Consider the following 12,494-nt stretch of genomic DNA (forward strand, 5'->3'; position numbering starts at 1 on the left):
ATCGTTTGTCACCTGTGCGACTTTAGGGAACCCACGTAAGTAAGCCTTTAAATCTTCCCTCGGGGAAGGGATAACGGACCTACGTTACATGCTTTGGTGACGTTAAAATGAGCTCTTGTAGGCAAAGCACTTCGTACCTGGAGTATCTGCGTGGGTTTTCCCCCCCTCCCCCATAAATGTCCCTAGGAGGACCGGGAAGACAGAGGGCTTCTCTGATACATCTTTGCATCCCTAGTGCCGAGCAGCGTGGATGCCGCTTGCAAACTTGGGGACACGTTCCTCCACCGCATTGCAGGTGGACATCTTGGAAAGACGTGGCCTTAGGGATTCACGGGCCTCCTTGATCTTGATGCTCACGAATGACAAGGCAACCTAAGGGAAGCCTTCCCCGCTGCCTCCTTGCCCCACCCCCATGCACATGCGGCAAAGGAACACCCTGGCTTTGGCTACAGCATAAGCTAGCACTTTTCAAATCTTTGCGTCCTGTGCATGAGTGGAGTGTCCCATCAAATCACATTTCTCCACGGGCTGCCTTGGTTCCCGGAAGAGCAGGGCCCAGATACCAGTTGCGTGCGGAAAACGAGCCCTGAGGTTTCATTTGCTGTTAGCACTGGGTTCTCTGACCAAATTAGGTCTCGGTTCCCCCTGCACCTCGGGAAGTCTGTGCTGAGGGCGGAGCCAGCGGCCACCATGGCCCCAGGACACAGCTCTCCTAGAGTTCCTGTAGGCCAGCTAGCTGGCTGTCGTCAACCATAAAATCTGGTTGGGGACTCAGGGGATTAAAGAGCGTTGCCTCCAATTTCACTAGGAGATGTCACATCTCAACACTTGCACATGGGCTGAGATGCAAAGTGGTTTTCCCAGAAAAGTGCTGCCTTTGACTTCAGTTTCTTAAGACACAGGTTTCTGTTTGGTTGTGTTTGCAGGGTTTTTCAATATGAGTTACGGCATCTGGATGATGATGATGATGATGATGATGATGATGGCTGGAGGACATATCTTGTCCTGGAGACCCACAGCGGGGGGGTAATGATTGTTCTAGGGTAGGTAGGCTCCCCCTCGTCCGCCGCAGGGACCATCCCCTGCTTCTTTCTCCCCACAGCCATCCCAGACAGGAAGAGAGGAGAGCAGGGTGGGAAAGGGCCATGGCCTTGGTCCTGTGGGTGACCTGGCAGGTGGTTGCTATTCTCAGGTGTTAAAGAGGGGGCGGTGGTGGGGTATTGAGTTCCTGGGAACCAGGAAGCCTGGGTTCCGGGCCCAGCTCTGCTTTGAAGCACCCAGTGGATTTGGGCAAGTTACCTCTCTCATCTGTAAAAGCAGGGGTCCCTGCTGCTAGCATATGTTTCGTATGTCATAGCACCGTTTCCTGGGTGCTGAGGTGTATTTTGGTGAGGTTCCACAGGCTCAAGAGACAGGCTGCAAACCTTCCAGCAAACACATGCTGAGCACGTTCATGGAACACCTTAGATGCTAGTACTTAGCTAAGACTTTGGGGGACAAGCACTTCGTTTTAGTGAAGATGTTAAATAACTTAAGGAGCATCATACATACCGTAGACAACTGAAAGGGCCTGAATGTGAACCCCAGTCTAAGAGGCCCCCAATGCAGAAACAGGAAAGTCCCCTGACGAGGCGGGCAAGGAGACAGGGGAGATGAGGTGGGGCCAGGGAGGGGAGGTGGTGGCCGAGGTTTGATCACCACGTAGCTGCCCGAGACCTCCTGTTCTCGGAAGATAGGAGGAGCTCAGAGCAGGGAGCAGAGCGACCTGTACTTCCATGATGAGAGACAGTCATCGCAGGGAGCAGAATGTCCAGGAAGGAGGGAGGGAGACCAAGGAGGGAGGAGCCTCCTCCTTCACTCGCGTCCTCAGGTCCCATGTACGCCACGTGGGTGGGAGCTTGTCACACACACCCACGCGCCCACAGCCACACTCGCCGCGCTCCCGCCCGGGCCAGGCCCATCTCGGCGAGCCTGTGGGCGCCGGGCCTCAGCCGGCCACGCCGCCGCCACCTGCTGCTGCGTCCCCGGTGAGGGGGAAGGAGCATCTCCGTGCCTCCCCCATCCGCTTCCCGCCCGGCGCCGGCCCCCAGCGGCCCCCACCGGCCCCGGCCAGGCTGAGGCCACGTCTTCCCCGGGGCCCCCTCTCCAGCGCTGAGGGGGAGGCGGTGGGAGGGAGGAGCTCCGGCCGCAGCCGCCCGCTCTCCCCTCCCCTACGCTCCCCCTCCCCTCCCTTCCCTTCGGCTGCCGCAGCCCCGTTCGTGGCGCGCGTCAGCTTGGGCTCCCCGGAGCGAGTCGCTAGGTAACGGGGCTGGCTCCGCAGACCCGCGGCCGGGGAAGCCCGCGCGCGCCGTCAGCAGCCGCGCCGCGGGGCGCGGGCGGGGACGCACGGACCTCCCCGCATCCCGGCCGCAGACCCCGACTCGCCCGCGGCCCCCCTCCCAGGATGCCTTAACCGGCGCGGATCGCCACCGCCCAGGTGCCCCGCCCTCGCAGGGACCCCGACGCCACCGGCCCCCTCCTCCTTCCCAGCCGGTGCGCACCGCTCTGCGCGCGGCCGGGTGGGCGCCCCACCGCCGCGGTCACCGTCGCCGCCGGTAAGCTGGGTTCGGAGGCCGGGGCTGGGGCGGGGAGGGAGTGGGGATGGGCGCGCGCGGAGCCCGGCAGCTCCCGCCACCGCGGCCGCGGCCCGGCCATGTGCTAAAGTTTCTGGGGCTCGGCACCCCGCCGGGCGCACAGCGCAGGGCGCAGCGGCACGGTGGGTGGGGCGGCGCGGTCCTGCCGGGGGCGCCGGCCCCGGCGGGGTGCAGCTCTGCGCGCTCTCACGCTCTCTTTCTCTCTTTCCCTCCGCGCTGCCTCCCCGAGATCCTCCCGCCGAGCCCCTGCGCGGGGCATGAGGAGCCCCGGGGCGCCGCCCGGAGACGACCCGGCTGCGCGCACACCTCGCCAGCGGCGGACGGGGACATGAGCGGCGCGCGCGGGGTCCGGCGCCCGGCGGCCAGCCCCAGCCGGCGGCGGCCAGCGGGTCAGCGCTGCCCGGGAGAATGAGGCAGGAGCCCGCGGCAGCCTCCTCCTTCTTCTCCTCTTCCTCCTCCTCCTCCTCCTCTTCGCCTTCCTTCGGCTCCGGCGCTTCGGGCCCGGGCCGGGCTGTGGCTCTGCTGCGTGCCCCGCGCGCCCCCCGCCCGCCTCCGGATGCGCTGCTCGGTAAGCCAGGCCCTCCGCCTCGGGAACAAAGCCCTTTCCGGCCGGGAGGCCGCCTCTGAGCCCCCTTCCCGGCCCCCACCGATAGCCTGGAAGCCAGCGGGGCTTCCGATGGAACCCCTCCATTTCCTCCACCCTCAAACCTTGCCCGGGAGGCTGAACAGCCCTGGCGCCTTCGAGACGCGGGGCTTTCCTCTGCCATCGGGGAGGCAGATGCGGGCTTGTCACGCAGGCGGGAGACCTGTTTGGTCCAGATAGGGATATATGCATCTTGGTTCAGACTCATCGGTGGAGGGAGACGACTCCTATATAGTGACTACGTAATGGGTGTCCAAGCCGAGCTGGGTAAGTCGGTTCCCCTTCTTCCATGGCTCAGATTTGGAAACTGAGGCCCAGAGAGGTTGAATGACTTAATCAAGGTCACAGGGCCAGCATGTGAGAGACCAGGATTGGAAACCGGCTTCTCCACCAAGCTGATCCCTTTCGTAGCAAACACACTCTTGTCCCAGTTCTGCTACCTGCCTCTTTCTGGAATCATTTGCATGTGTGTGGAAATACTTGTGCCAGTGAGTATCTGCTCTGGTGAAATACATTGCCGGTAGCCTGTCATTTTTGTCCATTCTTCCCTCACGTGGCTGCCAGCCCCTAATGTGAATTGCAGGCGGAAGGTTACTTCCCTTAGTTAAAAGGGGGGGAGGATAAAAATGTTCCCCAGGGTGCTGTCTCTTCTGCAGTCCTGTGTCTCCCAGGCCTCTTCAAGGATGCCAAGGGCAGTATTTGGTTCTTCTCCTGAGCCCCTTTCAGGCTGTGCCTGCCTGCACATGCTCAGCCTCAGAAGCCGTGACCTAAACCTTTCTGTGGGGTGAGGGCTGATCAAGGCTCCCCGCCCCTGGTTGTGTAAGTCTTGGAGATGGTTATTTAACAGGCGCTGGGGCTGATCCCAGATGGCCACCGTTCAGGAACTGACCCTGTCAGAAATTTTATCCTGGCTCATGCTTGCCAACCCTCCCTTTCAGCAGAACTTCGCACTTTCTAGCCTAGAAGAAAAGGGGATGGGGGGGGGTTTACGGTAGACATGGGGCTCTCTCTGCTTGTCCCCAGTTGTCAGGCTTGCAGCTTTTCACTGTTTGCTTAAGTGCACTTAGGTCGATCCTGGAGGGGGAAGCCACATGGAATCCTTTGGTGCTGGTCTGAGCGGCTTAGTTAATCGATTGAGTGTCTAGGCATTAGGCTTGGTTGTCATGACATGGACAGTGTTCGTGTCAGGGCAGGGAAAGCCCTTAGCAGCGGGGAACCTCAGTTTCCCGATTCCCAGAGTCCGACTGGACGACCTCTCCGTTCCTTTCCAACTAAACAATTCTGTGAGCGGGAGGAGAGCGGGTTACTGGCCTGAGCCAGGGTGTGTGAGCTCATCAGCCACATGCATTTGGACTGATAGTTCTGCACTGAATAGGCTGTTGATCTCCAGGAAGAGGACACGGTTATATTACTGATGGGTGCAGTCTATCCCTAAGCAGGGGCTGAAGTGGGGACCCACGAGATTCGGGGTCCACCCGAAAGAAGGGAAGGTTGAGCGGTGCTTTGGTGGATTATTTATTGGTCTAAAGCATGGCGGCTGTAAAATGTCCCAAGGTGCTAGATTGAGGTTATGGGAGAGGTTAGGCTTTTCGTTGGGAGAAATGACATTGGCCCCTACAAACTGATGAAATACAGTGCGTCAATTAGATGTCCAGCCGGCCAGAAAGTGGCAAGCTGGTGAGCCTGCCCTCCAGAAAGAATGCATCATAGTTGCATAGGTAAAGCTTTTTTAGCCTAAACAATTAGTCATGTAAATAAAGTGATGTTTAGATCCCCCCCCCCCGCCATTGTTTGCCGGTTATATTAGTGATGGGTGCAGTCTATCCCTAAGCAGGGACACAGAGGGACTGTGACAAAAGAAGGTGGGTCACAGGGATGTTGAGACCCTGACTTATTCTTCGCCTGTTGTAGCTAAATCCGTCAACTTGACCTATGGGCCCTTAATGGGGTTGTCATAGGTCTTTTAAAGAGGTGGATTAACGGTCCTTTAAAGGGTTACTGACTCCCCAGTGAAATGGGCATGTGTCTCACCTTTTCCCCAGAAACTAAGCTCCCAGGTTTCGGGACTTTGAAATTCACAAAACCAGAGCAAAGCTTTCATTGCGACATGCTCATAGCTCATAGGGCCTGCGAACAGCTAATAAAGCATCTCCTGTGGGCGTATCAGTCCCAGCATTGTGTGCTTTGGCTCCTCATGGCTAACTGGTCAGGCTTTGAATAAAAATGAATGCAGAGAAACAGTCTTCGTTGAGTTGCTTTTGAAAATGCTAATGTAATTACGAAAGAACAGTTTTTACACCGTGAAATCTGAAACCACAGTACTCACAGTAAAACAGTACTCCCGTTCCTGATAATTTAGTTTATAATTTGTCGGTTCTTTCCCGTTTTCTTTTGCTCCCCATCTCTAGCATGAAAATGTACAATGAGGAATAAATTCTCTCTTTTCAGTTTTGGGTTTGTCTCGAACCTACCTCTTTTTGGAAGACTCTAAAACTGAGCTCATGCACACCATACATCTAGTGGCCTCATGTGCAGATATGTTTTGGGTGCCTTCGATTTCTTTTGGGATGACGGGACAGGCGTGTGTCCCAAATGCATAATAACAACGAGGCTTTCCCTTGTTGGCATCCCGTCTCTGAACCGGGATCTAGACCCTGAAGTCTTGCTTGGAGCTGACATGCCCAGCATCCTGAGAACTCAGTTCAAGTGCCAGAGATTTCCTACAACATTAGGGATGGACAGAGGTATCTATGGGAGGCACAGATGAAAGGAACATCCCCAGAGTCAAGGAAACACGGGATTTGTTCCTGACTCTGTTGTTCATTGGCTCTGTGACTTTGGACATATTCTTCCTGTTCTCTAGGCCTCAGTTCAGGCACCTGCAGCGAGTATGTATGTTTCCGTGCATGTGTGTGCATGCATGTGTGTGTGTGTGTGTGTGTGTGTGTGTGTGTGTGTGTTAGTAGGAGGTGATCTCTCCTACTCTAAGCTTGAAGAGTCCTCGGATTGGGATGCAGCCGGTTATTAATAGCTCCGGAATGCTCCGTACTTTAAGGTTACGTAACATCTTCAATTAGACATCCATATAAACAGTAAGGAGAACCGGTCATTATAAAACATGCCATTTATCACCCTAAGTGGGGACCCTGCTCTGAATGTGTGATGATGGGACTTTCATCCTAAAGGTGATTATGCCAGCTCTCCGATCGGGGTTCCTTGCAGGGTAGCGTCTTGGTGCACGTCTGAAAAGCCTAGAGTGAGCCGTGACCCTCTCCAGGGTCCATGTGGCAGGAGGCGCGGGAGCCTTTGTATACTCTGGGTCGTTGGGGGAGGAAGAATATGTCGTTTTGTCTGTGTAACTTGAAGTCCTGGGGACTCGGAGCTTCTGCCTCCGTCTCAGGCCGTTCCTGGAAGGTAGGGAGGGGAAGTGTGTAATTACTGTTTGCAGTTGTTTTGAAAATGGAAAGTACTTTAATTAGAGCCTTGAACTCAGCTGAAGCTGAAAAAGTGGTGAGAAGTTCGTGGATTTGGCAGTGGTATTTTTGCCGGGTTCTCTGCGAGGGTTTCCTTGCAACCCTGGAAGTCACTGCTGTCTGAGGTCGGCTTTCCGGACAAAGCCGCAGTGACCGGCAGATACAGAGGGTACGGGAGGAGACAGGAGACGGTGGGGAAGGGATCCCACAGTCCTTAAACACGTTGTCTTCTGTAGATGCCACCAACCTCCCGTTCCAGATGAGGAACCCGGGGCTCGAGAGAGTGTCACCTGGAACGTGTCGCTCAGACCCGCGCAGTTAGTGAATGGCAGAACCGGGGAGGATTTCAAATTAAGTCACCCGTGCCACACCTCATTTCTGCTGTCACTGCAGTGTGCCTGGCAACCAAATTGGGTCCTTCATTCCAAATTTCTAAATAACACCATGGCACCGAGAAAGCGTCTAGGCGATTTGACGTGGGTGACCTGGGCGGCGGGGTGGGGGGTGATTTTCCTGCAGAGATTTCTGAATTCACCGGCATTTTTGTTAGGACGTTGGATTTCTTATCCCTCTGTGCCTGATGTATTAGATTCCGAAGATATTCAGAAATAAGCCAAGTGCCACCCAAAAAGGGTTAGTATTGGTAGTCCTTCAGGGGAGGCTAAAATAACCCCTCGAGATCCCGTGTCACCCTGGGGTTCTGGGGGAAGTGATCACAACCCGGCACGTGGGACATTTCGGAAGGCGTTGCTAGCCTGCACCCCTTAAAAGGGCTTCAGAATCAAAGTTATGTAACAGGCTTTCCAAAGGAGCCTGACTGCTTCTCCAAGTTGCCACACGGGTTAATCCTCCCGAAAGAACAAGCCAGAAGGAAATAGGAGGAAAGGATACCAGAATTTCAAGGTTCACCTGCAGCTTTTAAGAACTTCCAGGAAGTTGGGGGAAATGCAGGTTTTGAAGAACTTTTCGAGCCACTGAATAGAGATGCCATCATAACAGGCTTTTCGAGCGGCTGGCGGAAGTCAACGCACATTCCTAGAGCCGCTGCTGTTCTTTGCTGATAGGCCAGCGGATCTGGATGAGTGTCATCCGTACCCAGGATGGGAGGTTCCAGACACACGATGTACGGACAGCAAGGGAGTCACTGAAGTCACCTGGCTTCACATTCTAGTAACCACATCCAGGCTACTTTTTTTCCACCGCAGCTTAACATCCTTCCAGCCCTGATGCCGGCCTTGCCTGTGTCATGCGAGTGACCTCTTAACAAACAGGACCCTCCCTCTACCTCCCCTGGATTACTAAACTGCTTATCTGCCAAGAGCTTCAAGTTTCGTGAGAGGTGATTAACGAGAAAAAGGAGACCCAATGTGTTGCAAAACTCCACTGTGATTCACCTGTCATCTGTAAGATACCAAAACCTCTCTGCAGCCAGCACAATTTTTTGATTCGGTGATTTAGAAATAGCATTGCATGGCCCCCATGAGACCCATAGAGTCGGTACCTCTTGCCCCCAAACCTTGAGAGAACAGATGCCCAGGGTTTTCAGCTCTGGGCCAGATTTCTAGTACGTACAGCTATTAAATGGCAGAAAACACAAAAGCAGCCATGCAGAGGCATCGGGGGATAAGGCAGGAGGGCACGGAAGTCTGTGACTTATTTATTGTTTTCTTTTTTATTAAAAAATTTTTTTAAGTTTATTTGTATTTAATTTTTTGAGAGAGAGAGAGAAAGAGCAAGCGAGGGAGGGCAGAGAGAGAGAGAGGGAGACAGAATCCCAAGCAGGCTCCGTGCTGCCCGTGTAGAGCCAGATGAGGGGCTCGAACTCCCGAACTGTGAAATCGTGACCTGAACCGAAGTCACGAGTCGGGTGCTTAACCGACTGAGGCACCCAGGCGCCCCTGAGGTCTGCGACTTTTGCTCTGTGATTACGAGGAACAGAATTTAGGACGTGGTCGTGGAAATGATGGAATGTCCATCTACAGCACCAAGGATCCTAGAATAAATTCACTAAAGAATTTCAGATGTTTTCCTGCTGTCTGTCTGTGGCTTAGGACGAGCACAGATGGCAGGGGCACCTTTACGCAGGGGTAGAGCCTATACCTTCACAAACCCTCCTGGTGGGCACAGAGTGGTGGGTCTTGGTAATTTGCCAGGCTACGTGCTTCTGTGATTGTTACTGAACTTTGAATCACAGGGTCAGTGGTGGTGTTTAGAGGGTCGCACCCTTCCCAGTTGGCTTAGTTTCTTAATGATCTGTGATGAGCTGATGATATATGCCGCTCTCAGTATTCTGCAGCAGAAAAGCAAATAAGGAATGTCTAGGGCCTTGTGGTTTTTCGGTCACCCCAGGTTTTCAGCCTCTCTCTGCTAACGTAGATCCCGACCAACACGCTGCTACATTCTGCCACAGGTTACATTGTTTCAGTTCCTAGTGGCCTTGATGTGACCGCCGGAGGATCCTCTATTGCTTTTAATTCAGAAAGTGGATGATAACGACAATCATCTTCTTTTTAATCATCAGCATTGACAAGTCTCTTATTTTTAAATAGAATGAATGTGTCTTGGGAGCCTAACGCACACGCTGAAAATGATTTATGAACGCACACAGTGCCGTTAACGTGCTGAGAGGGCTTTATTGAATAACTTCTAAAAAAAAGTAAGCCTGGCTTTGCGACGTGAAAATCTAATGGCAGAAATGGAAGTCGGGACCCTGGATTCTCCACCCAGAAGGCAGGAGTGGAACAGCACACTTGATTTCTAAAAGGAAACGTTGAGACTCTCCTTGGTCGGTGTTAGTGACAAGATCAGTGTTGCCTCGGTAGGGCCGGTTGTCCTCAGGCCCTCCCCACGACATGGCTGTGGAGTTTGAGAGCTGTGCTGTCCCTCTGCCCGGGCCTGGCACCGTCTCCTCCCATCGGCGGGCCCGCCTCTGGTTCTGCCCGAGCCCTGGGATGGCACCCCATCCTCCCCACCCCCCGCTCTTCAGCAGTCCATTCAAAATCTGGGAGACTTGGCTATGGTAGCAGAATACAGGCTCTCCCTGGGGGGTAGTCAGGGGCCTGTCCATCGGGCCGCCTTCTGTCTGTCTCACCTGGGCGCCTGGGGACGAGCCTCTGCCCCACTCTGTTCCTCCCTTGGCTTCCCAGGCTGTCCGTGCGAGGACAGGGCCATGCAGGGTTTTTCCCCAGTGGGTTTGGGGGACCACCTCCATGCACACCCCCGGGAGCTTACTAAAGTACGGATGCCCCAGCCCTGTTGCAGACCTGTTGAATCAGAACCAGAATCTGTGTTTTTAACACCCTCCAAGTAATTCTTGTCTCAGCCACAGCGAAATTCTAGACTCGCTGGTTGTCACGGCTGGCTGATCACTAATGGCCTTCCTGCTGCAAAGTCCTCAGACTGTGGCGCCCCCTCCCGTGCTGGCCACTCTCCTCAGCTTCACCCAGGCCACCCTCCTGTCTCCTCGCCACCCTTTCTGCTTCCCCTCTGCCCTCCACAGTTTGTTTTCCAGCGGGGCCCCAGGCTCATGACTGCCTTCTCTTCAGAGATCTCCATTACTTGCTGTGTCCCCGAGGGCGGTGGCCAGTGACTTTGGGAAGGTCCCGGGCCCTGCACCAGCTGGCCCTGGGTCTGACTGCCTCTCCTGCCTCCTGGCCTTCGCTTCTGCCCTGCTAGCCACACTGGTTTCTGTGTCGTTCCTAAAACTACACAGCTCACTCTGCGAGAGCCCTCAGGGGCCGGGGACTGACGAGGCGGGGTGTTCGGAGGGTGGGGAATAGCCCCGAGGAGCTGCCATTTTCTGCCCCACCACTACTGTGTAAACCCATGAGATCGATACGCTTAAGCTCACTGGGACAGATCTCAAAGGCCTTCCCCCAGAGTACAAGTGGTTTCAGGAGCAGCCCTTTAACTGGGCACCGTATTTTAGGATGACTCATCACCAGACGGGGTTATCAAAGTGGGTCTAGAAATCTCTTTCCAACGAAGTTTCTAGAAATAGGCTAGATTTCCCTCCTCCCCCACCTCGGGCTGGAAAGTTCCCTCAGCGGCCACCGATCCCAATGATCCTGCCATCCCTCTTCCCCTTCCTTCCACAAACACTCCCAGAACACCTAGAACTACCTCCAGGCTCCGTTCTAGGCCCTGTGATGCTCCAGAGAGACGCGAGTTCTAGAGGAGCAGAGCTGGCTTGGTTTCCTCTCTGACTCCTGCTCTGGCCTTCCTACGGATGGAACAGTGAGGCCTAGACAGTATTCCTCCGGCCTTTATCTTCTCCCACCAGAGAAGACGAGCCGTGGGCTGTGTGTGAAGAGTGGCTCTCCTGGGGCCTGGGGGAAGCACAGCAAACCGGACCCAGAAATATCGATGGCGTAGTGAGTAGGAGGGAGAGATGGACCGTCTTGTAACATTTGCCTCCGAGGCCAGCTGAGTGCCTAACTGGGTGGAGACACACGAGATACGAGGAGTCTTGCAGGCGGGATTTTGTGGTCAGTACGAGGCACTAGTTTGGGTCCTCTTGAAGCCTACAGCCTACCCAGCAGTGCGTCAACACGGAGAAGGCCACGAAAACTTCGGACCCTTCCGGGCCCTGCCTGCCCACGGTAGACGCTTCTCGAATCTTCTACGAGGGGGAGTTTTCACGTGCAGCTTTGGTCCTCTTGCAGATTCCTGCTCTGTGTACGCTGGCCAGGCCTTTACGGAGAGTCCCCGCAGGCGGGAGGATGACGGTAGACAAGGTGTTCCTTGCCTTCAGCTGACCCCGAGACCATCAGGAACCGTGTCGTGTAACCACCTGTAGCTCGTTAGAGTGGTCGGCGCGCCTGAGCAGAGGTGGGAAAGATGGGTTTGGACGGAGGAGGTTGTGGGCATCTGACCTTGAGAGATGAGTGGCAGTTCGCCAAGCCATTGCCATTCGCGGCGAGGCGGAAGGGCATTCGGGGAGGGGAAGCAGGAGCAGACGTTGCAGACGCTGGACCGCTGGGGGTGGGTGAACCAGGGGTGGCGGAGGGCTGTAGCGTCGGGCCGCGGAAGCAGGTGTATCAGTCCCAGCCTGGTGGGCGTGGGTCTGAAACGCCAGGATAAGGAGTGTTCCGTGTCTCCTAGGTGATGGGGAGCCACGGGAGGTGTTTGAGTGAGGGTGTGGGTTTTAAAAAGCCAGCTGGTGGTCCCGTTTCACGCTCCCTCCGTAACTTGCACATCATAGTGAAGACACGTGAAATGTTTGGGAAGACGTGCTGTGTGGATGTAAGCGTGACTGTCTGGGCTGTGACCTCCAGGCCGTTTTCTCGATTGCACTGTATCCACTGGTCTGTATTTATTGAGCGATTCTCCAGGCCCCTGCTGCCCAGACCCCAGCTTCAGCGACCCTGCTGGGGCTCGGAGGGAAGGTGAGGGAGCCGCTGGCTCAGGCACTCGCTGCCCGGCCGTCGTGGATTCTGGCCAGCAGGAAATGGAGCGGGCAGTGTCCCAGCCTGATTCACCGGGCCATGGGTCTCCCTGCGCCTCTGCAGAAGCGTTCAGGCTGCTCCTGGCCTAAAAACAATGCTCCCGGACCTACATCCACAGCTGAGAGGATCCAGGGCAGACATTCGCCGGCCAGCTTCCCAGAGCTTCCCCCAGCGATGGGCTCGATGGGCGGGAAAGGGAGTCAGTGTCAGGAACTGAAGCGTGTGCCGCTGGGTGCTGCGACCATTTGCTGTGAAGTCCTCGTGCTCGGCAGAGCGGTGATGGGCGCAGACCCAGCGG

At 55.5% G+C, this 12,494-nt stretch overlaps 1 protein-coding gene across 3 annotated transcripts in view; it reads left to right on the forward strand.

Moving 5' to 3' along the window:
- The first annotated feature begins 1,955 nt into the window (after positions 1-1,955).
- The window catches only part of TUNAR (TCL1 upstream neural differentiation-associated RNA), a 48,714-nt gene continuing 38,175 nt past the window's right edge, over positions 1,956-12,494 (forward strand). Inside the window, exons 1-3 of one of the 3 annotated variants that reach the window (XM_058740215.1) lie at positions 1,956-2,594; positions 2,863-3,201; positions 11,414-11,579. Coding sequence is in view for 1 of the 3 variants with exons in the window: in XM_058740214.1 (XP_058596197.1) it covers positions 3,190-3,201 (12 nt within the window). In the remaining 2 variants the exon portion in view is untranslated. Of the gene's footprint in view, positions 2,595-2,862; positions 3,202-3,494; positions 3,544-11,413; positions 11,580-12,494 lie in introns of those variants that run through there. The other 2 variants (XM_058740214.1, XM_058740217.1) reach the window with 2 other exon arrangements.

The sequence above is a fragment of the Neofelis nebulosa genome, chromosome 7 (genome assembly GCF_028018385.1).
Source record: "Neofelis nebulosa isolate mNeoNeb1 chromosome 7, mNeoNeb1.pri, whole genome shotgun sequence".
NCBI lineage: Eukaryota > Metazoa > Chordata > Mammalia > Carnivora > Felidae > Neofelis > Neofelis nebulosa.